This window comes from Synchiropus splendidus, chromosome 10 (assembly GCF_027744825.2).
Source record: "Synchiropus splendidus isolate RoL2022-P1 chromosome 10, RoL_Sspl_1.0, whole genome shotgun sequence".
Taxonomy (NCBI): domain Eukaryota; kingdom Metazoa; phylum Chordata; class Actinopteri; order Syngnathiformes; family Callionymidae; genus Synchiropus; species Synchiropus splendidus.
In genome coordinates, this window is record NC_071343.1 from 13050277 (window position 1) to 13074054 (window position 23778).

The window sequence follows — 23778 nt, forward strand, 5'->3', positions numbered from 1 at the left end:
ACTACTAAATAATTACACGATAATAGTGAAAGAAAACTATAACTCATGTTTCTTTTAAGCGAGTATTTGGACAGGCATTAAATTGAGCAAACACTATGTGAATTCACTTTAGGTTGACCAAAAGTGATTTCAGGAACAAATCAGAATTTTAAGCCAGAAAATATCCAATAACTTAACTCGGTTTTGGTTCTTACAAAGCGAATCTATCTCACATTCACGGAGTATTTTTATACTCATTTCTATGGTGCACTGCTGTTGTCATTTTGATTATACTAAGTGCATTTACAGATAACGTACAAACAGAACTGAAACTTAACGTTCATCGTACTGCTCATAACGGTCATCAAGCCGATCTCGACTTCCGCGCCGTTGGTCCCGCTGATCATCCAGCCTGTCGCGACTGCCGCCGTAACGCCCACGATTGTCGTCCAGCCTGTCGCGACTGCCGCCGTAACGCTCACGATTGTCGTCCAGCCTGTCGCGACTGCCGCCGTAACGCTCACGATTGTCGTCCAGCCTGTCGCGACTGCCGCCGTAACGCTCACGATTGTCGTCCAGCCTGTCGCGACTTCCCCTTTCTTTGGGACGGTCTTCACTGCGACTGTTATGACTGTTGTAATGGTCGTTCTTGTTATCTCTGCGGTCAGGACTTTCCTCTCGACTTTTCTTGAATGAAACATCATCCTCATCTTGGACCTTCCTTTTGTCCTCATCCGCATACTTCACACCACTTTCAGGCGCATCTTTGTCATAATAAGCCACCTGGGTAGGAGAACTGAGAAATGGTCATGATAAATATTAAGCAGCGATAATCTATATCCTTCCTGAAACGTGATGATCTACACAACATACCTTTCAGGGTACTTGTCCTTCTTTCCCTTTTTCTTGCAGCAGCAGTATATAGTTATCCCCAGACAAAGCAAACCTGCGACAACACCTGCGATAATACCGATAGTCGCCCCCATGTTGGAGCTAGCTGTTGAAAAACAAGGGAACGTATTTGGATTTTTAGTCCTTCAGGTGAGACATCAATATCTGGTGTACCGTGAAACGCAAACCTTAGGCATTTGTTTGCCACCTTTTAGCGTAACATAACGCCCCAAACCTCAAGGGTCACTGTTATTCTGAAAGGTGGCAAACAAATGTAGCCTTTTGATTTTCCCCACAGACAGGAACTCTTCTATTTCTATGGAAGCCCATAACTGCCATGTTAAAAGAAAAGAAAAAAAACAAAAAAAAGTACAAGAAAAAAATGTTAGCAAATGTAATTTCAAAAATAAAAAAGTGTACTTCAAAACATGTATGTGGTTAGTGAAATACATAAATTGATATCTATGTCACCTAAAAACGCGCAACACCAAAACTACCGAAGCCAAGTGCAGTTACATGAATGCATCGCGCCTCTGGTGCAGAACATGGAACTCCCTTTCATAAGGTGTTAGTGTCGCCCATCAAACTATTTATCTTTTTATTTTTACTCGCTATTATTTTCTTTCTCCTGGCAGGAATGGGCTTCCATCATTTATAGCAGTATAGTATAGGAAAGTAGAGCGAGAGCTTTGAAAAGGCTTTGAAAAGTGTTGAAGTGTGAAACACTTACGGGGCATCACTGCCAGGGTGAAGTTGCAGTTAGCAGACCCAATGCGATTTGTAGAAGTGCACCTGAAATAGCCTGACGTCTCCCTGGAAATATTGAACAAAGAAAGAGCGCCATCCTCTGAAAGGTAACGGGAAAGCTAATTCAGCACAAGTGAATTATCCATCATTTTTAGCTCAACATCAGAACCCATACTCTCTGTGGTTTTCGGTGGGAAGGGTCTTTGTATGTTGTCCACGCTGTAGCTCTTCCACTGATAAACTGGCTCTGGAGAAGCCTCCTCTGACTTGCAGGTTAGGATGATGTTATTCCAATACTCTGCTTCTCCCTCAATACCACAGATAGGTGGCGAGGGGGGGACTAGATAGGTAAAGCAGATGTCAGCCCAGGATCCTTCTAAACACACACCCTTCATGGCTTCTCACCCAGGACCAGAAGAGTTGTGGTGGCCAATGTAGTCCCTTCGTCATCATTTGGGATCATGACACTGCACTGGTATTTCCGACTGTCCTCCAGTGTCACTTTCATCAAATGCAGCTTGCTCTCCCCTTTTTCCACGTCCACTTCTAAAGAGGCTCTTCCTTCATACGCGGGGGAAATGTCAGGACGGGAATTTAGAAAATACATGGCCACCGGTTTCTGCGGAAGAAGAGAGTTGATAATGATTTAATTGCCACTATAAACATGAATGTTACACGCCTGCATTAAAACCTTGAGAAAGTAGTTTACAATTTGTTGTTTCTCCTGTGCATCAGTTATTTTCTTCAGCCTGTTGAAGGCCAGAATGAAGGGTGACCTCAAGTTGAAGCACTAAAGCCCGACTAACCCCGTCCGACTCTCTCTGTCAAGCCTTTTGACGCTGCTCTTTATTCAGCACGCAGACCGACCCATCATGGCTGAAGCACATCTGTTTCACTAACTCCCATTAAATATAGATTTATTTTTTAAATGAATGACACAATCAGATTTATCCTCAAAAGTGTGATTAGTGAGATTTGACATGATCATTTTTCTTTTCCCAAAAATTCACAAAATTATTCAAGAGCTTACCAAAGTGTCCCCAGGAGTTTTTGGGTAGACCTCCCATGTAAGAACCAAATTTCGAATCTCTGGATTTGCTGGGATGAAGGAACAGACCAGAGTGACGTCATCGCCTCTAGAGGCCTCATATTCTTTGACTGGGGTGGACACCTCGAGACCCCAGCTACTGTGGAGAACTACAAAAAAAAAACAGTTATTATATACTACTTTAATATAATTGAAAATACTACAGTCTGTATATGCTTTGCTAAACAAACATGTCGCACAAAACACTACATTACAATTCAAAGAAAATTCTTGAAATTCAAAATACTGTTCTGGCCAAATAGGAAAACTACATGTTTCTTTACAGCACTAACTTTATTTAAATGAATGAATGCCTTGGTGTGGTCGACAGACTTCTCTAACTGCCGGGTGGGTAAATGATCAACACAAAAAGTCATAAAATAAAGGCGTGGCAGAGGTTTGTGTGAAAAGAAAACCACATTATTGAACGTACCTGTGAGAGTTAAAAGCAGGTGCAGAAAAAAGTGCTTCTTCGTCATTGTTTTGAGTGGTTATAGAAATCCCAAAATCGAAAAAGACTTGGATGCCTGCGGTCATGAACCGAGAGCTCACCTGACCTTCTCAGTGAACTTCCGATATGAAAGGGTGACACTTCTAGGTAATGAGTGAACAGGTAAAGGATCACATGACTTGTCGAGACCAATCATTGCAACAGTTGACTGATTCTGGGTGTTGAGGGAGTGGACACAGGGAAACTTGACTATATTACAGTACGACTGGAAAAAAAAGTCTTTGTTTGTCATTGTATTGAATTGTTTTCAACCGATCACTCGTGTCCCTCAAATTAACATACAGTATGATGGATCAGGTGGCAATGTCGCGCCTATTTTGACCTGCAGAGAGCAGCATTGAGCTACCTCAACCCACCCGCTTGTCATAACTACTGTATATGGTTGCAAGGGAGTTGGAAACGGATGTGACTGAGTTGAATCGGTTGACGACCTTTGACCCCAGAGATTAACTGGCTAGTCGTGCCATAAAATGTGAACTTTTTTCAGAAGTTAGGTGACACTATATCGTAGATTTAAAATCAGAAATGCATGTAATAAATCTGTCCAAGGGAAGGGTGAATCAAAATGCTAAATAATAGCTGATCAAGTGTCATAATTATTGTTTCAATCTTTGCCTAACTTATTATCAAGACCATAACAATACATTTACTTGAGTAAAAATAAATTACCATATACTGCAGAAAACTCACTCAGATTATTTACTGGACCCAAAACGAAATGCAGGACTTGAATGAAGTACAATATATTTTCCACTTAAATATATTGTTACCATTACTTCATCTCCACATGTCGGGTGATTGCATTGAAATGATATTTACAGTAATTAATAATATCTGGTGGAAACCTTTGACATTTTGAGAACAACCTAGAAACAGCCTATGGTGATTTATCCAGCTTTGAAGACCAAATACTGGACTAGGGAAAATCCCAGTGCTCAGTCACTTTTATCAGTACAGTGCATCTTTCAAACAAGGCATGCCGTCCTCTTAACTCTAAAGAAATCGGTGGTGAGAAGGCTTTTTCCAGAGGGCCATTAATAACTTCATGAAACAATGTCATCTACCATACATAATTGCATCATCACCCGGATGTGGCCAATGTTGCATTCTTGTAATGTATTTGCAGTTTTTCTGCAGCAAAAACTATTAACAGACATGAATGAGGACACATAGTATTACTACCTGTTGGAATGGAAAATAATTACCAGTCATTGTAGTAACATAATGTAAAAAGTAAAATGAATAATACATTTGAAAATGGTTTCAACTATAGTTTTGCTCAAAATAATGATGATATCATTAGTTTTCCTCAGGAGGCAGTGTTCACTTTTATGTTTGTTAGGATCAGAACAACAGCTCCACTTGAAATGACAAAACAGTAATCAGTCAATTTGGCTGCTCTGTTTTGTTGTCAGACCATCAACAACAGGATCTAATTCAGTGCAAAAACATATACTCCATATAAAGCGCTATTGAGACCTCACCCCACTAAACCTCCAACCTCCACTATTACTGATAAAAATACCTTGAATTATGACCTTTATTGACCATTATTATTGATCCTACTTTTCTGCAACAACATCTATAAACGTTAGAGATGGTACTTGTTCTCATCTGTAGTCATGGTGGTGTAGCTGAATCAGAAGAAGTTGAATCATTAATTGGATTTTTGAGACATAAATATTTAATTGCTAAGTTTGAAAATCAAAAGTCACATCCTATTTGTTATTCTATGTGTATTCTATATTCTATTATGCTACCATTACTTTATTTATTTTATATATTTTTTTATATAGTTTACTTATTTTTTTAAACGTTATTTATTTTTATCTTAGAGAAGGTGAGGTCTCTTCATATTGTTGGGGATAAAAGAAGAACAGCCTTTCAACATTTATTTTGAATGCAGATGAAAATAAAATGGTTAAAAAAACACATCTTGTTTTTTAATTGGTATTCTGGGAATACATCTTACAAGTTGACATTGACTAATTGAAGTTGGAAAATTACTGAGTCCAATTTGTTGAAAAGAAAAAAGTATTATTCACGCACCTAAGTATGTAAATAAGCAGTAGTAAACAAACCAAACCACCAACGAGGAACACCCCGCAGCCCACACGCGCGCGCACACACGCCCTCTCGCGCACACAGTATCTTACGCCCTGATCAGTTTATGCGTGCATGCGCGAGTGGAGTGTGCGTGCGTGTGCGTGTGCGTGTGTATACAGGCAGGACTCGGGGCTGGGATTTCGGGTTAAATATTCAAAATGGCGGACGGAGGAGCAGCGAGTCAAGATGAGAGTTCAGGAGCAGGTAATGATTACTGCATTTTACATATTCATACTCCTATTCAAACATCCTTTCAATGTATCACGACGCAAATATCGGTTCAGAGAAGACGCAGCCACCGGGCGGGATGAGAAGTGGACTTGTTTCGGTGCAGAGCGAGCGAGCGAGCGAACTGAAATTTGACATAGCAGGAAACCAGCGACGACAAAATTACATGGAAACATGCCTCCCCCCTTTGTGTGATTAGACGGATCTATGCCGCTACATATTCATACCTTTGTTATCAAATACATTTTAGCATATTTTATTAATAATCGCTGGCGCCACTCTTGGTAATGTGTGACATATTTGGATAGTTTGGGCTGGAGTGGTGACGCTAGCTGGTTAGCAGCGTTAGCTCGGAGGCTAGCTCTGTGCTTTGTGTTGATGCTTTTGAAAGAGGTTTGCATATTCATATTAGCGAGCAGAGCAGCGGCGGCACTCGGTGCTTTCTGACCTGCTTTTTGTTGTAAACCACCCGAGACACACAGACGTATCTGCGGTTTCTTTTATAAAGTGTGTGGTTGAGCAAGGCGTGATAGTGTAGCGGAGTAGGGCTTTTTCTCTGCCAGTCTTTTGTGCTCGGTGCATTGGAGCTACAGTAGCCTGTTGTGTTATTCATGCGGGCCTGCCTTAACCAGAGTGCGGACTTCAGCATAATACCACTGCCGATGAGGGACTGGAGCCCAACCGGTGCGCCACGATTATTGGAAGCAAACGCAGATGATGTGATATTTTTATGAACTCAGACGATCAAAAGTCAGATTTACATATCGCACCCAAGCCTGGTTTAAAACCTCCCTCTCTTTAGAATGAAAGGGCTTTTACTTTAAGATGTTTGCTAAATATTAATCCCTACTTGGGTTTAGCATTTACTTTAATTTCTTAATTCATGTCATTATCATAATAATCTGTCATTAGTCAATTGTCATTCAAGGAGGAGTTGTGACCACATGGGAGGTCTGATGCACACAAATTTCATCACATTATTTAATTACATTATTTTTTGTCATTTTTGTAATGATCAAGGTTAATTTTACTAGGGGTATTTAATGGATTATATTTGGTTACAACTTGATTCGAGCAAACTTGTCTTCTCATGTTTGTGTTTGAATGTCATTGTAGTGCATGTTGCACATCCTGACTTGGGAAATACATGCAAACATATTATAAAATATTCTTCTTCAGGCCATGAGTTTCCTCCTTGCTTCTATCAGGATACAGTGTTGTGCACTTTACATTTTAAGTTCACTCCTTGTTCCTTTTTGTGGTACCATAATAGCGTCATAAGCTTAAAATACAACATCTTTCATGACACTATATTAACACAATTGTTGTCCGTATTAATGTTGTTGAGGTGTGTCTATTTTGTTTCTAATTATTTTTAGAGCTTCCTTTGAGAAATATGTTTTAAGCAGCCAGAGTCCCATTGAAGATGCTTTACAGCTGTTATTGCAAGTTATGGTGTAGAATGTAGATCTTTACTAATTATCTTTGGCTTGAGATTTTAATTTCACGTCACCTCTGAGTATTTTGAAAAACTACCTGGTCCTTCGTTGTTGCAGCAGGGTTTTTTGTGGTCCTCCCCTCTGCTGAATACAAAGATTGTACCTGTGTATCCCCTGGGGCTCAGGGAGGGGTAGTGAGGCCCACTTCCGGAAGGCCACAATAATAACAGGCAGGACATTCTTACCATTCAGTGGTTTCATGACTGGGCAAGACTCAGCTTGATGGCATTGTTTGCCATTTAGTTTTGAGGCTGCCTGTCTGGACTCTAGTCTGCTGGGAAAGCACTTGCTGTGCCTGCAATGGAAGTTTTAATCCACCAAGTGTAGACATAACATGTGCATACTATCCGAGGCCTATTTTGTAAAAACATTTTATGAACCCCAACTGTTCTGGTTGCAGGGAGAAACGCTGTAGGGAACTAAGGTCTGTCTTTGCAAGTCAAAACAGGACAGATATAACTCCTGCTCATGTTTTTGCTCGACTTGTTTTAATAATTAAATTCAGTTAAATCCATTTGTGCTGTTTTGTTACATCCACATGGCCTTCCAGATCTACTATATCATTATTGTTATCAAATACACTCTGAGCTAGTGATAGGTTTACAGTTCTAATTGATATCTCTAACCCATTAGAACTCTAATGGATAGAATGCTTGGCATTTTAGCTAAGCATTCAGGAGTATTGTCTCAGTGCAAGTTGTTGTTGTTGTTGTTTAAAAAAAACTACACTACATCCAGCCTGAGCCATAGGGGGCGGTATGGATGCTGGTTAACAGAAACATGGCTATTCTACTTCTAGAATTGTTAAATATATTGTTTATTGGAGTTGTAGTTTTCTTTTGATAGTCGATAGTCACTGGTGTATTATATCAATGAATACTGTTGTTTTAATGTGCCTGAAACGTTAATAAAAACGACACGCGATCAATTTTCAATGATAGTTTTTTTGTCAAGCTACTATTTTTAAGGTAATATGCAACCATTTTTTTTGTTGTTGATAGATTAATATAGTTAACATAAGCACAATAGTAAGATATCGCTGCACAATTTTGGGTGTCTGCTCTCCTGAAAGTTTTATTGTATTAAATATTTCTGTTGAAGTTCAGTCTCTTAATACATCCTTTTTTTCTTAATACGTTTTTTATTAGTCTTTTATATCATATCGCCTCATAACATCCGTTGTCCACATTAAACAAAGAAACTTTGTGCTTAAGATAAAAAGTCCTGGTTGAAAAAAGAAAAAAGGGGTCGGGAGTGTACCATCCCAAACCTTGACTTGATGAGGAATAAATCTTAGAGACTACATACATTTGTTCAGCCCATATTCTTGTCTAGTAGTTCCAACATGAATATTCATTAATGTAAACATACTTGCTATGAATAATGCATCATCTGCTGTAATAAATGCAAGACATGCCATCTGAAGTAGTGAGAAGGCTGCCATGAAGGCTCCACTCAGACAAGGTTTGCCAGCGTGGATGGCAGCAAATCGCAAGTTATAAGGGCTTTACAGTTTATTTTGCACAAATAACTTGTCTTGGACAATCCGTTGTTTGTGGACTGAGTGACAAAACATGGTGAAGCTTTATTTTCCCATGATATGACACTAAGAGTCACAGTCAAATGCTAAAAAATGAAAAACACACAATTTAGAGACACATTGGCCAGAACAAAAGGAACATATGCAATTAACAGTCATAAATATCTTTCTTTACCTTCATTTTGTGCGACACACGCATGCAATATGTAAAAATAATCTTGATCTCAATGTTCCCAGAAGGGATTTCATAGCCAATTAATTGGTTACGGGTATTGGTACCGTTTGATGAAGTACTGTCTGACTGAGTTCATTATTTTGTAGTGGTACTTGAACCATATTTTAGTCACTCTATTTTTCATACATCAATCAATAAATCCGTGAACCGGTGTAAGTCTTCATTCTGTTCCTTTTTGGAACCATTCTCTCATAGAAACATGCATTCTGTGCAAGTTGTATTCCCAGATTGAATAATGAAATTATCCATTTAATTTCTTTTACTGGTAACATGAGGTGCGGAACGTATTTGATTTGGACAAAAGCAAATATGATATTTCCTCAGTCTCATTTTGTGGAAGTATATATGATTAACAAAGTAAGGAAATTTGCTGTAGACATTTCTAGTTGACTATGGCTGGCTTGTTTACCTTGCAAGCCCGCGAGAAGTCTGTGTAGAATTTCATGAATTTTTGGATGAATCCAATCCTTGGTTCTTTTAAAACCTAATATTTGAGCCAGTGTCTTAAACTATTTTGTTAGTGAGTCCCAAAGACAGGCTGTTTGATGTGCTCTGTGTGTGTGTGTGTTTTGGCCAGTGAGGTGGAAGAAAGGTAGTTGAGGAGACTGTGGATGTGCTAATTAAGTTTAGTCCTGTCTCGTGTTGAATCTCTCCACTCACATTAACTCCTCTCCGCTGTGAAGGCAGCCTTCTCTTATAACGTTGCTAATGAGAAAACTGTTTAACATTCTTCATGCAGGGTAGTTTTCTGATGCATTGTTCCACGGCAGGGTTGGGTGAAAGTGTTGGCCTGAGTATCACTGTCAAATTCTTTGGTGATAAACTGTCTTTGTGTTTCGCTCTGCAATGTTTTTCTGTTTGAGATTTTTTGTTAAATTGCATTAATTTATTGTTACTAGACATGCATTCCTCTCAATAATGCAATGTCCCTTGAGCTTTTTCAATCTCTTTTGACAAAGACACCTTATTTTTCAATAGTATTATGGGAATAGCATTATGGTCTTTGTACAATGTGTCGTCTGAAGTCAGTTGTGTTCATTATTCACAACGCTGTAATGAAATTGTGACAGGACAGAAAGGCATATAACCAAGATGATGTTTGTTGTTGTATGGTTTGATTTTGTTTAATCTTATGCTGCTACGAGAAATCAACTGTCTTCTGAAAGTATGCAGATATTTTGTCTGGATGTACTGTTGAGACTATAGTGGTGGAATTTGATTTTCCTATATCTAAATAATCCATCGAGCTATTGATGGATTACATAGTTATTACAGTTATTGCATACTTGATGTTTACTTGGTGATTACATCGGAGACATGTTAAGAATGGTCAGGTACAAAGGTTTGTTTGTTTCACAACGTTTTCTTGTAAAAGCCTACTGTGACTTCATTGTGTTTTGGTTTCTAATCAGCTGGTATGCAAAGCCGTTTGTTATGCAGAGGGGGTGTAAAAGTTGTTTTGAGTTTCAGGCAGACGAACTTTCGGTGGAAACATTTGTTAATCCAAGTACCCAGCAGACAACAACATGGCCGTTCAGATTCACCGGACACATGAGCTGCCGAGGCGTTGCCCTGCTGTATTAAGTCTCTGAGCATGTTTAAACTGAATTTGAAAAGGCTCCAAAATGAAATACTAATGGAATGTAAAGCTAATTTAAATATGCTAATCCCCAAACACTTTGTAAACATAGACATCAACCTGCAACCCACCCACTCCCAGCGCCGCTCACTGTGGAATGCTTTAGCCACAGGGGGTCTCTCAGTAATGGAAGGCTTGTGATGGATTAACGTGGAGTTATTTATTTCCGATTCAGCGCACCCCCCCTTCTCCGCCTCCCACTCACAACATAGACCCCTCCGCCCCACCCCGTCTTTTCCTCAGTCAGGCCCTGTCTCCGTGGCTGCAGGAGGAACGCAACAAGTCTGAGACTTCCTATTAAGTCTTTGTGTAACACACTCTGTCTACCGACTACTGTCCTCACACTGCATTCAGGGGCTTCTCTGGCACTTTACCTGCTCTTGGCTAATTAATTTTTTAGACATGCACTCTGGCAATAATTGGTGGGGGGCTGCTGCGTCCCCCTCCTGTCTGCTGCAATAAGTACTAGTTTGAGCACTTTTCGCCGTCGTCCTTATTCCCCCCATTTTTTTTTATCGTCCTCCAAAAGCCATCCAATTAATATGCAAATGAGCTGATAAATATTTATAGGGCTTTAAATTATGCAGAAAGCTTTCATTTCATCCCAGTGCGAAATGCGTTGCTCGCAGGACTTCAAAGCCTTGCATTGCTAACGAGGCAGGGGGAGATTTGCATACGACTTTAATCAGCTGAATACTGATTATGCTTCATTACTGAGTTGGAGGAGGGAGAAGAGTTGGAGGAGGCTGCCAGCTGCACTTGTCGTTTGTTTCATTCCAGCATGAGAGAAGAGGGCAAACTTTTTTTTCTCTCTCTGAAGTACAGACTATCTTGGCACACAAGAGAGAACAGAGGAGGGAGGGAAAGACGGAGAGCACTGTAAAGAGGGAGAGAGAGAGAGAGAGGGGCAGAGCTATAAGAAAAGACTTGAGTTAGAGCAAAGAGTAGAAGCCTGAAACCTGTTGGCTTTCGCAGTGTCCGTATCCTGGTGTTATCCATTCAACCGTGGGTTTGGACAGCTCTGGTGTGTCTGTGTGAAGCTCTTGCTTTGCATTGAACTCTGCTCGCTGTCCAGTGGAGAGTGAAGCGAGGGAGAAGTGGGTGGAGTGCTAGACTCCCCGCCGGTGGGTTTGCCCAGCAGAAGCAATTCCACTTGATAGGCTCGGCAATCATGCGGGAAAACACAGGTGGAGCAAAAGCGGGTGAGTTTTGCACCAGTTTGCGATGGAGGCTGTGAAATAAGTAAGCAAGTATGCACTTCATGTGAATGACTTTTTTTTTTTTTGGTTCGTCTGGTTTGTCTGAGCCTCGGGACTGTGTGAAATAAGTCAATATTTTCAGTCGCCTTTCAGTTTGGAAATGATTTCTCATTCTGCTGTCTGTCTGTCTGGCTCTTCCAGATGTTAAAGTGAATAATCAGTCAGAAACTACTAAATGTGCAATGGAGAGTGGTGACAGTAACACCGGTGAGTGACTTCCATTTCTTCAAAGTCTTTGCTTTGCAAAGTTTGGATTTCACCTAGAACTGGCTGCATCAATCACCTCACATGCTCAATGTTTGGAATGATTACTTTCCTAATGTCTTGAAACTGAAAGTCATTTTCTACGTGTGAGCTAATCCTAATTGTGTAATGTCAGAAATGAACAAATGAACCGTCCTGTCCTTGGTTTTCTTATTGCGGAATGATAAAATATGTACCTTTTGATGAAGAACTTTTTTGGGAGTTGTTAACTGCAAAACTATTTGGCTTAAACTTAAAGTGGGTCTCTTCTCTTTGTGTACATTCCTCCATCGAACACAGAACAAAATCAGATAAACATCTTTCATTGACACAAAATGAACTGTTTGGTCTTGACAGACTTATAATAGGCTCCAACAATCTTGGGGCGGGGCCGTATATCAGTCATTGTGAATTGACAGTAATAATCATAACTGTTTATTTCTACAGCCCCTTTTCATTTCCCAGATGAGACACTTGTGAGAAAATTGAACTGCGCTATCTGTATTGCAGTGTGTCTCCTGTGATGCAAGACTTTAGGATAATTTGGTGTCTTTGAATGAGAGGATGTGTTGTTGAAAAGAGATTATATCTGAGCCATCTTTCAACATGTTTCATTTGGATTTTTTTTTTTTTGCTGCAGGAATCCCTATTAATGGACTGGACTTTCACAGGCAGTCGGTGCCGACCACAAGTGCAATCACCAATGCGCACGCACAAGCCCTGCTCCATCAGGTAACACCAGAACAAGAACTCACTCCCATGACTTCACTGTTTATTATTTGAAGGAGGGAGCATGATAAATTAAAAGACACAGAAATAGAAGTTGTGACCCAGTTTCAGTTTTTACCGTGAAGGATGAAGTTGAAACAGAGGTGTGCTCATATATGCACAGGCAGAAAGAGTTCATTTAAATGAGCCAGTCTCTCCTGGTGTCGCCTGGCAACACGGCAGATTAATCAACCCTGTATGCTAATTAGCTGTGTTGCGGTTGCTCGGAAACAGATGGCTGAGAATATGCAAATCTATGCAGAATTTACATGCACTGCATAACCGTTATTTTAATTAGCATCTCGACTCTTCCTTCCCTTCACTTTCTTTTCTCTAAAGGCTGCTACACAATTTAAATACCAATTTTCTCACTTCCTTTCAATTTGTATTCTCTACTTGCCGCTCACACCATTTGACTAGCGACAAGATCTTTGTCAAAAAGTTCTTGAATATATGAATCTCCGCCTCCCCAAAATGTACTTTTTTTGTACAATAAAGCTTTTTCACTCGTTGTATCCATCAGTTTAGTTCATACAAATGAATACAAATCTCCATCTTGGAAGTTGTTTTGGGAAGCGTATGCTGAGCCTGACTGTGTGCTTCACCTTCCACTAGCCTAAGTCTGAAGAGTCAAGCGCTGTTCCCGCCTCTGTCCAGCAGAGTGTTTTGCCTCAAACTCAGCTCATGTTGGCCGGGGGACAGCTAGCAGGAGTAAGTGGCTTTCTGCCTTGAGTTGAACTCCTGTTTGCTAAATGGAGTGGCATTTTGAGATAGTCAAGTTTTACTGGTGATTTGTTAAACGACATGATCATTTGTTTTATGTCCCACCATCCAAATGGTTGTTGGACTATGTTCATATAGCTTTACAAAGGTTTATATGGACATGGTTCCCATTTGCTTGTGACTTCATCCTGATGGTCTTTGGGTGGGATGGAATGAATGTACAAGTATTTTACTTGCATGTGGGTTGGAGTGAGTGCGTCATCTGCATTTGTGCCTTGCTCAGCTGCATGAGGCTCTGTATTATTCGTTTTTAATTATATTTTTGTCTCCGATACCTTTGTAAAGTCCTGTACAAGCTTTAGAATGTTAAAATTAGGGCTATGCAGATTCCTTATTCTTCTTTTTCTTTCAGAGAAAATCAACAGAAAATGACACAATCTGCTTATACACCTACTTGTCTTTGAGTTAATTGTAAAATGCTGTACTTTCAAAGTGCAATCAGTTTATAAATAACTTCTTCACGTCAATATATCAACAAGTGAGTGTGTCTGCAGGTTGTTTAACACAAAACATTGCTGACCACATCAGTACATGCAGTGACTCAGAAATGTAATCATTTCTACCTGCTGCTGCACCATCCATCATACAGTATATTCACTCACATTTATCTACTATGTAACATTTGATGAATGCCAAACATCAATTACATTTAGATCTGTACTTGAAACCATGCAGTCTGTTCTGTATTGTTAAATCTTGAAATTAATGTTGTTATTCTGTTTCCCTGTGGCATGCATTGTTTGGTGAATTGTTCAGGAAGAAGATTGTTAATAAAACAAATGTACAGTTACTGATTTGTTTTCACAGTATATAGCATTTACTGTTTCTTGCTGTTCATACTGACAAAACGATCTAACATTGCCCCCAAATTACACAAAATGCCACTCTGATGTCTTATTCATATGCACCTCATGGTACTTTGCACAGGTGTCAAAGCTGGCCTGAAATATTCATGGAATCATTGTGAACACATTTATGTGCATCGATGTACTGTATCTCTCAGCCTTTTTTTCCTGTTATCTCTGCACCTCAGTTGACCCTGACCCCAGCACAGCAGCAGCTGTTGATCCAGCAAGCCCAAGCTCAGCTCCTGGCTGCAGCCGTGCAGCACTCAGCCAGCCAGCAGAACAGCACCACTGGGGCCAGTATCTCCGCTTCTGCAGCCACCCCCATCACCCAGCTTCCCCTTTCGCAGCCCATCCAGATTGCCCCTGTAAGAAGCCGTTCTGTCTTATTTTTCTGTATTCCTGTCATTTGTCTAATCTCATTTGAAGTGTAGCCACAGAAGCAATCTCATTAGATAAGATAACACTCTATGAAGGAGTAAGTATACTGTTTTACTATAAAATTATTCCCATGAAACAGTAAATTATCCAAAGTAAAACTGTGTTGGGTTGTGTTTTTGACTTGGTTGTAGAGCGTGCAATTGCACAAACACCTGAAGTCTTTGTTCACTGTTTTATGTGAAAATGCTTTTACAACGTAATATGCAAATCAGTATTCTGGCTGTTAAAGCAGGAAATGATTTGAATGGTTATTATTTGCAGTTTATGTCCCCGGTGGCACAGAAGTAGGGTGTCGAGGACGTTTCTGGTTCAGCTGAGACACTCTTCAACAGAAATGATGTTCAAAACAAGATCACATTTTTAGTACGCAGAGATGAATGATGTAAATGGTTAAGATGTTCATGTATAATTGTATTCTCACTCTACCTTGGTGTTTCATCTCAAACTCAAGCTGTTGTGCAAATCTAAAATTGCATTTTTCTTCATGAATTTTGTTATTGTTTTTCATCAGGTTTGATACAATAGTTTCAGTTGATTCACCTATACCTATCACGCAGCAGTGTAGACATTATAGCGTGAATCATACTGCAAAATATGTAATACAGATGCTCTGATGATTTCTTCTCAGTTGTGTTTACACATTGGTCTTTTTAGCAGATACAGCAGCAGAATCTCAGCCTGCCCCAGTTTGTCCTGGTACAACCTGGCCACCACATCGCCACGCCCCTACAGCCCACTCAATTCATCATTTCGCAGACTCCACAGACCCAGCAGAGTGAGTGCAACAATGTTTTTTTTTTCATAAAATTATTCAATGTCTGCAAAGTAAACGAGCATCCCTTTGAACTGTTACTTCTCAGGCATCTTGCAAGCCCAAGGTCTTCTTACTCAACTACCTCAAAGCCAAGCTAACCTCCTGCCGACTCAACCAAGCATAAACCTTGCAACTCAAGTGAGTGATGATGCAACACTCCTCTCTGGATTATGTATTCCAGTCAGTGACAGTAGCTCCAATCTTCACAGCCTGCGACTCCCACCCGCACAACAGCAGCCACTCCTATTCAAACCCTGCCCCACAGTCAGACCCCTCCCAAGCGGTTGGATACCCCGACTCTGGAGGAGCCCAGCGATCTGGAGGAACTGGAGCAGTTTGCCAAGACCTTCAAACAGAGACGTATCAAACTGGGCTTCACACAGGTGTGTGCCAGGAGACGATCAGTCTATCAGTATTTTGATTTTAACTGTGATTGGTGCTGAAATTCTCTGCTTCTTGTCTCCGCTCCAGGGCGATGTGGGCTTGGCCATGGGGAAGTTATATGGAAATGATTTTAGCCAAACTACTATATCTCGTTTTGAGGCCTTGAATCTGAGCTTTAAGAACATGTGCAAACTCAAACCGTTGCTGGAGAAGTGGCTCAACGATGCAGGTTTGTCCCTAAACTAACAAGATTTTTTACCTCCTCCACCATTCATCTGAGTGCCTGAATCGACAGTTAACTATTTAACTATTCTGGTGGTGAATTGTTGCCTGTGAGAGTGGACTAACCATGTTTTTGATTCACTTATGTGAATGGAATATTTTCAGCTTTGCCTCTTTGGGCCAGCATGGAGCTAGCAACAATAATAACAGGTCAAATTCTGCTCATTCTGGACATTTTTGAGGTGGATGTCTAAAAATAGAAGTAACTCCGGGACAAATAGAAGTTTTTTTTTTTAATGAAATCTCTTATCGCTCTGTTTAAATCTTTAATATTTCTCATAACCCCAGTGTCCTTGACTCTTATGTGTCTTAGAATACTTTGTCTTTACCTTCCTCCTCTTCCTTTGTGTCGCTGCTGTTTGTGCAGAAAACCTGACATCAGACCAGGCACTGTCCAGCCCGAGTGCACTGGGCTCTCCAGGCATGGGCATCGAGGGGATCAACCGGAGGCGGAAGAAGAGGACCAGTATTGAGACCAACATCCGAGTGGCCTTAGAAAAGAGTTTTCTGGAGGTGAGAAATTAATAAGTTTTTCTTCCAGGTTCCCATAAGAAACGGGTGGCATTTTCCTTCATTGCCTATTTTGAAGAGGTTTAGCTGCAATCCCCTCAGTACTGACTAGGCTTTCTTGGCTTCTTTGCCCTCTTCAAGCAGAACCAAAAACCTACCTCTGAAGAGATCACCATGATCGCTGACCAGCTCAACATGGAGAAGGAGGTGATTCGGGTCTGGTTCTGTAATCGCCGGCAGAAGGAGAAAAGAATTAATCCGCCTAGTAGTGGCAATAGTGGAGGAGGCAGCACCCCCATCAAAACCATCTTCACACCCAGTAGCCCACTGGTGAGTCTTGCTTTAAATGAACAGTGGAGTTTTTGATGTCTAAATACATCTGTGGTGTCTAGGTGGCCAGCACAGCGAGTCTTGTGAGCAGTCCGACTATAAACACGTCGACCACACTGACTGTAAACCCAGTGATGCCTCTCACCAGCACCAGTGTCTCCAATTTACCCTTCACAGGTTTGTTTATCTGCACATATGAGCGATTAGTATTGGTTGTTACAGCAAAGTAGCCATACAGAACAAAGCAAAATCTCCCTTTAAAGGAAATGGTGATGTAACGTCTGTCTCTACCCAAAAGGCGCAACAGTTGGAGCCACAAATACGGCGTCTGTTATCTCGACTGCCCCAACAGTCCCAAGCTCACCATCAATGAGCCCATCACCGACGCGCATCCAGTCCACCACCACGGAGAGCAAAATTGGCACCCCGGTGCAAACACACGTCACACAAGCGCCAACCTCCATTGCCACCTCTCTTGGGACGGGTCAGGTGATGGTGGCAGCCCCTGGGCTGTCAGCAGCCTTGCAGGGGGCAGCACAGTTGCCCACAAGTGCCAGCTTTGCTGCCATGGCGGCGGCGGCTGGACTCAACCCAGGACTCATGGCCTCCTCCCAGTTTGCGTCCGGGTTAGTAATGCACTTAACAACTCAAGTCACTGTCTCCTGCACAACTGTGATGTGTTAATGTCTGCTATTGTACAGCGGGGCTCTGCTAAGTCTGGCTCCTAGTGCCCTCGGCAGTGCGTTGAGTCCGGCCCTGATGAGCAACAGCACCCTGGCTACCATTCAAGGTACACACCTCAGTGTCTCAGTGGAGAAACTGTATCAGTGAAGCTCTCTTTTGAACTGTCACTCCAACTCAAGTGGGAAAATCATAAGTGAACATCTGCTTTCTTTACAGCTTTGGCATCAAGCGGCACAATTCCAATTACGTCTCTGGAAGGCGGAAACCTGTTGTTTGCCAACGCCTCCGCTGGTAACGCCGCTAACCTGGTGACCACGCCCCTTTTCCTCAACCCTCAGAATCTGTCGCTGCTAACCAGCAACCCTGTCAGCCTGGTGTCGGCCGGCGCTGGGGGGCTGCAAGTCACCGCCGACGCTCATCATCAAGCCACTTCGGCTGCCGTGCCTGTGCAAGCCACGACCATTACCACTGCCTCCAAGGCCCAGTGAAGCCGCGTCCAGAACCAACGCCTTATTCGCTTCGTCGTGCACTACTGTTCTCACACTACGTAGGCGATATGGCGGTTGCTTGACACGCTGCCCCGCTTCACCAACCACATCCCATTTTATAACTTATTATTTAATCCCTTTGCTTCCACCAAAAAGAAAACGGCCTCACATGAGATGGAGGTTTTTGTTTTTCGGTTTGTCTCTATTTTTTTGTGTGTGATTCTTAAACCGTAGCCGGAGGAAGCAATGATGGTTCCTCATGAACAAATGTCCAGGAACTTCCTGGTACCATCAAGCGGTCCCCATTTTGTATATACTATCTATCCTATTTCCAGCTCAGAGTTGTCTCTGAAATACTTCTAACCAAAAAGTTTAGGATTTTAACTTTTTTTTTTTAAACATTCAACTATTTACAACTATTTTACAATATCCGTCATCACCTAATGGGGTTTTTGTGTGTAACCCCGTCTTTAATTATTTTTCTTTGACAGGCCTTGACGTACTTCATATCAATTTTTTTTTGTTTTTGACACTTTCGTAACTTTGTAAGTCTAATATTTTGTTAAGATATAACTATCATTTCTAATCGTGGTTATAAGGCTTTAATAACAAGTAATAAGTGGCAGATATAAAGGTTATCATTGCTTTAAGGACCAGAGGGGCCAGTTCTGTGTCGCTCTGAGTTTCTCCTTCTGGAAACACTGAGTTTTGCATTTTTGCCTTGGTCGTGACGTCGCCGCTGATCTTTCGTAGAAGGGTGCGGCTTATGGACACCGATCGGAAAATTACTGAAGACATTTCATTAAGAGCTTTACATGGAGCTGCAGACGTGCGGTGAGATTGAGGATTTGTTTTGCTTGTGGGTCTGTTAGGAACGGCAACAACAACTTTTGCCTTCAGAGGAAGACTGGTTAGTTGCCCTTGACAGATCAAAGGCGATGCTTGAGGTTCTGTGACAAGAGGACCTGTCGGGTGTGGCCATCACACCTAGAGTGTGCTGGCATTGACTTCATAGGGTTGTTGTGTTTTGAGTTCATTTTTGTTTCCCTTTCTTTTTAGTGGTAGTACCGTCGTATCTACTTGTGCACAGTATCTGTACCAAAAAATGTAATGATGAGCTGCAGTCTGCCTGTTTTGGGAGGAATGAAATTCTGTCTTTTTTTTTTTGTCTACAGTCGTTGGACTGGCCTAAGTCCTTTAAGAGATACCAAAAATATTTGTGTGTAGTCAGTGTAGCCTAGTCGTAATGCAGATATTTATGAGTGCAGCATCTCTCCTCACTGTCAGCAGAATATAGAAATGCAATATTTTATTGACCATGATCCAAAGATGACTTTTCTTTAATTTGATCGAGGGTCTCATTTCTTCGAATTGGCAGCACAACTGACCAAAAACAGCAGGACTGGTTGGAGTCTTTCTCACCGTTTTCACCCGTCAGGGCGGCTTTTGTTTTAGGCTTACTGTGGTGGAGGTTTTTGTTTGGTTTGTTTTTTGGTTTTGTACCAATATTCAGCCATAAAAACAACAGCTTGAACCAAAGTGGTTTTCCTCAGAGGATGCTGTGCCTGTTGGGGCACACAGGTTGCCTGCCCTTGGTATGATCTCCGCCTCCCCCACGTGTCTGGCCAGTTCTTCTCCTCCCACTTCACTCCTGATCATGGTGCTTCTGGATGAGGATCAGGGGATCGCTAGCTTTATGAACCTGCTGGTTTTCGATAGCTTTACTTCAGGAGACTGAAATGCTCATCCATGAGATGATGTGACCTTCACAGACCTGCTACTTTAACCCACATTATTACCAAAATATGTGCTTGAGGATTCATCACCTGTACGATTGTATCGGCCGACAGTCCCAGAATTAACTCCCTTGTTTTGACAACCATCGACAGTGAAATCTCTTGTGTTCCTTTTTTCTGTTGTTGACTAATTGTGACTGAATATACCTCAGCAGCACTTAATCTAAGGTTCAGCTTTCAGACATTTCTGTGCATAGAACAGTGTAGAATGTTAAAGTCCTGTCTGGCTTGTCATTCAAAGTAAATACTGATGAACCAAACATGGGATACATACAGTAAAGGACAACCTACTACTGCTATTTTCTAGTACTACTATTTATGGTGTGTTTCCAGGTTTGATTATTGTTTAGAAATCCTTCTTGCCAAAGTAAAAGCCTTTCACTTTGCAGCTGGGCAGGTGTCTGGCTCTTGGTGTCGCTGGTCTCCTTGTCGCTGATGGGACTCGCTCCCGTCCAAGTGCTGTTCGTAGTTGCTTGCTCGGTGAACCAGCGGAACCATAGGATGTTACTGAGATATTTATGAGGAAAGAATAATAGAAATGAGCTTTTCTTGGTTCTATACATATAAATATATATATAAACACGTGTAAGATATTCATATTTTATATTGGAACCGGTATGTTATCATGACTGAATGTAGTGTTTACCATGCTTACTCCAAAACTTCCCCCCTCTTTTTTCATTATATGTTACATTTCAAACAAAAGACCAAAAACAAGGAAACCTGTGCGTCTGTGGAGGGGCTCCTCTCTTTAGAAGAGGGCTTCACTGACCAACAGGTTCTGTGGTTGTGAGGAGAATTGAGTGACGGTTCTAATGCTGCGTCCACACTACCATTATTGCTCTGGGCCCAATATTATCGCCTAAATTCTATAACTAAACAAAGAAACTGAAGCTTCATCTGCTAGTGGTGGATGGCGCTAGTCTTCCCCTGCAATACCAAGTCACCCGAGTTAAAACATTGAAACTCGAAGCTGAGTCTAATACTGGCTGAGAGAAGTGTGGCAGCAGCATTCACGTGTCTGGACTTCATTTGCTGTGCTGTCTTTAACAATCATGATTTAACTTTGTACCTTTCATGCCTTGATTTGTTTTGTATTTTCTGTTTGAGGGCAAGATCACTGGCTGTTTTTTATTTGAGAAAACATTTATCGTTTATGCCTTATGGTTCCGTAGAAGACAAGAGCATTGTAGCATTACTGTGTGTGCGCATGTGTGTGTCAGCTGGATCCCGGGACGGGGCCGCCTCCCCGGTGCATCCTGGTCACTGAAACCTTGCTGTGTATTTTTGGGCATTTTGGATTAATTTCATTTTTAAAGAAAAAAACTGTTGCTTCGACGTGTGACACGGACAGGTGGATGGATACCTGTGAGAAAAGCTTTACTAATAATTCCAGCAGGATTGTGTGTGTGTGTGAGTATGAATGAGAGTATGTTAGGAAGCAAACAGAAGAAGCTGCATCCAAACTAAAACTAAAAAGGTGTGAGAAGTTACTTTGGCTCCTCCAGGTTGATTTTACACCACGTGACTCACAAAATCTTTTTTTTAATATATAAACGCAGCAGTATCTTCTTTAGACCAGTAGGGGGCATCAGGGGACCTAGTAATTCAGCTATTTTTTAAAATATATATATACAGCATCGAAATGATGAGGTCCCACATTAAAAATGTATCGTCAGAGTTCCTCAAACTACATTATTAGATGGTTAAATATACAAGCTGTTTTGGGTTATGCCTTTCTGCTTTATATTTTGTCTGATATAGGTGGCAAAAACAAATGTTTCTTCTTAAGTGAAGTGCAGTTACAGAGTAAAAGTCAGACAAACTGAGAATTTAAACTCGTAATAAGCTCACAATAATTCCAGTGCTAAAAGAGATTGCTCTAATGAACAGGTTGATCCTTTTTGTTGGTTGAATTGGAGTGTAGTCAGAGGCTATTTTCTATTTTTACAGTAGAAGCGGGCAAAATCTTGATGGTGGCAGATGCATGTGGACAAAAACTGGAGGAAAAGTGAACTAAATGGAGGTTACTGCCAGGAAAACAGCAGAAGTGATCCTGAAAAAAGAAAATCTTAGCACATTTATTATTCTTTTTCAAAATTGTATGTTTTTTTTAGTTGTTTTTATATTTTTAGTTTTAAATGTTTCAGTTGTTTTTGTGAGTCGAGTGGTGTAAAAGAGTGACCTTTCAGATACCGGTTTATGCTCGCGTAATTATCCCACTGCTAACATCACAGGCTGTAAATCCACTCTAGACGGTCTTTGACGCGTTGACGCTTCACGTGACCCCAAATGCACCAGTCGTGTTCTGGTGCGGCCCACACTGGTTTGCTGATTCTACTCCTTTTTTTTTTTTTTTTTTGCTCTGTTGCGCACCAGAGAAGGCAAACTGTCGTATACCTCATTTCTAACTCGAAAACTGAGTGAAACCTGCTTTAGAAAAATATACAAAATACTGGAAAAAAAAAACATGAAAAAGACAAAAATAGTTGTTGGAGAAGCCTCTTCTGACCTCTGGGAGGGTCGTGGTGAAGAAAGCTTCCATGATGGAGGGGAGACTCACACACACACCAGTAGCCTTGTTTCCTTAGTTCTAAAAAGTTTGATATTTTAAGTTTGACAATCCTGTGATTTCCACCCGACTCTGGTCTGCGTGGGGCTCCCCTCCTGGCGACAGCCATCCTAGCCAGCTCCCACAGTAACAACCAAAGACTTCTAACTGATTGTAACAGACAGATGGCTGTCTCACCCTCCCCCGTCTCACTGCTCGGCATTAAACCCCGCCTGCACAAGCTTGATTCCAAACTACAGTGCAGCGGTTTCAGTGCCTGTCGGGTGGGTCAGAGGACCGGACGGGCTTCTCCTGCAACCAGCTGGTGGCAGCTGGGTGATGTTTGTTAATACACACTGAGGGTTTTCTCCTGTGCACAGCGTCTCACTGCTCAGGATTCTCTGTCTCTCTCTGTCATCTCCACTCTTCCTCCTCGTCTCTTCACTACAGACTGTTCCGCTGTGACACTATGCATCATGGTCCGTCACTCTGCGTGGACTGTGCCCGTCTCTGACAGGCTCCGGTGACATTTCTTAAAAGGCTTTACTCCGCGTGAGGTCACAGGGACCTCGCCAGCTCTATCCCAAAGCAAAAATCCAAATATGTTTGACAAATACCAAAGAGATCTCTCTGTCCTGTGTCTTTCCGTCCGCCCTGCAGCATGTGTGTGTTAAGAGACAAACCCCAGCGCTTCTTCTGACACGAGTCCTCGCCTCAGTGATTCCAAAGCTTAGATGTATATTTTGGTATATTTCTGAGAGGAAAAAAAAAGTTTCTTTTTCTGTCACAGCATGGAACTAATTGCAGAATTGTCTTAATCTTAGTAGGTAAAAGAAATAGTATTTTTGTATGTTTCTTTTTATTTGGGTGTGCCATGTGTGTGTGTGTAACCACAGCCCAAATGGCTTTCAACAAGAGAGGGAAAAAAAAAAAAAAAAGCGCCTACCGTGTACATATTTTGTCTGTAAAACGACTCACTTGGGCTCATTGAATGTGTCCTTCTTTTTTCTAACTCTGCAGTTTCATATTTTACTTTCCGAACTCTCATGTCCAGGGTTCGCGAAAACACTGACGGACACTGCTCTGATCCAACATGGAAAAAAAACAACAAAAAAAACATAAAAGGTAAAAAATAAAA

General features: G+C 41.3%; 2 protein-coding genes across 13 annotated transcripts; one reads left to right on the forward strand and one right to left on the reverse strand.

Annotated features, from left to right (window-relative positions):
• Positions 1 to 312: 312 nt before the first annotated feature.
• LOC128766268 (cell surface A33 antigen-like) lies at positions 313 to 3183 on the reverse strand. The gene is made up of 7 exons (XM_053877790.1): positions 3138 to 3183; positions 2648 to 2814; positions 2023 to 2236; positions 1793 to 1957; positions 1601 to 1717; positions 853 to 976; positions 313 to 775 (listed from the first exon to the last, which is right to left on the reverse strand). Exons 1-7 carry the CDS (start codon positions 3181 to 3183, stop codon positions 313 to 315), a joined length of 1296 nt encoding a protein of 431 aa, XP_053733765.1.
• Positions 3184 to 5439: 2256 nt separating this feature from the next.
• Positions 5440 to 22488, forward strand: pou2f1b (POU class 2 homeobox 1b). 12 transcript variants are annotated; one of them, XM_053876990.1, is made up of 15 exons: positions 5455 to 5525; positions 11863 to 11928; positions 12605 to 12696; positions 13348 to 13443; positions 14549 to 14728; positions 15456 to 15576; positions 15662 to 15753; positions 15825 to 15998; positions 16087 to 16228; positions 16649 to 16794; positions 16933 to 17121; positions 17184 to 17298; positions 17420 to 17747; positions 17823 to 17911; positions 18022 to 22488. In XM_053876990.1, exons 1-15 carry the CDS (start codon positions 5480 to 5482, stop codon positions 18291 to 18293), a joined length of 2148 nt encoding a protein of 715 aa, XP_053732965.1. In that variant the 5' UTR covers positions 5455 to 5479; the 3' UTR covers positions 18294 to 22488. The 12 variants fall into 12 exon arrangements, with proteins under 12 accessions (XP_053732969.1, XP_053732974.1, XP_053732965.1 ...); XM_053876991.1 differs by having other exon boundaries at positions 16936 to 17121; XM_053876986.1 differs by having other exon boundaries at positions 16087 to 16227; positions 16639 to 16794.
• The last annotated feature ends 1290 nt before the right edge of the window (positions 22489 to 23778 follow it).

Bases quoted from the DNA above. Each gene is read 5' to 3' on its own strand.
- pou2f1b (XM_053876986.1), top strand. From the start codon at position 5,480: ATGGCGGACGGAGGAGCAGCGAGTCAAGATGAGAGTTCAGGAGCAG. The intron at 13,444-14,548 runs GTAAGTGGCTTT...TCTGCACCTCAG, and splicing joins CCGGGGGACAGCTAGCAGGA to TTGACCCTGACCCCAGCACA. The intron at 16,228-16,638 runs GGTTTGTCCCTA...TGTGTCGCTGCT, and splicing joins AGAAGTGGCTCAACGATGCA to GTTTGTGCAGAAAACCTGAC.
- LOC128766268 (XM_053877790.1), bottom strand. From the start codon at position 3,183: ATGACGAAGAAGCACTTTTTTCTGCACCTGCTTTTAACTCTCACAG. The intron at 2,815-3,137 runs GTACGTTCAATA...TTTTTTTTGTAG, and splicing joins CCTGCTTTTAACTCTCACAG to TTCTCCACAGTAGCTGGGGT. The intron at 977-1,600 runs GTAAGTGTTTCA...GTTTTTCAACAG, and splicing joins CACCCTGGCAGTGATGCCCC to CTAGCTCCAACATGGGGGCG.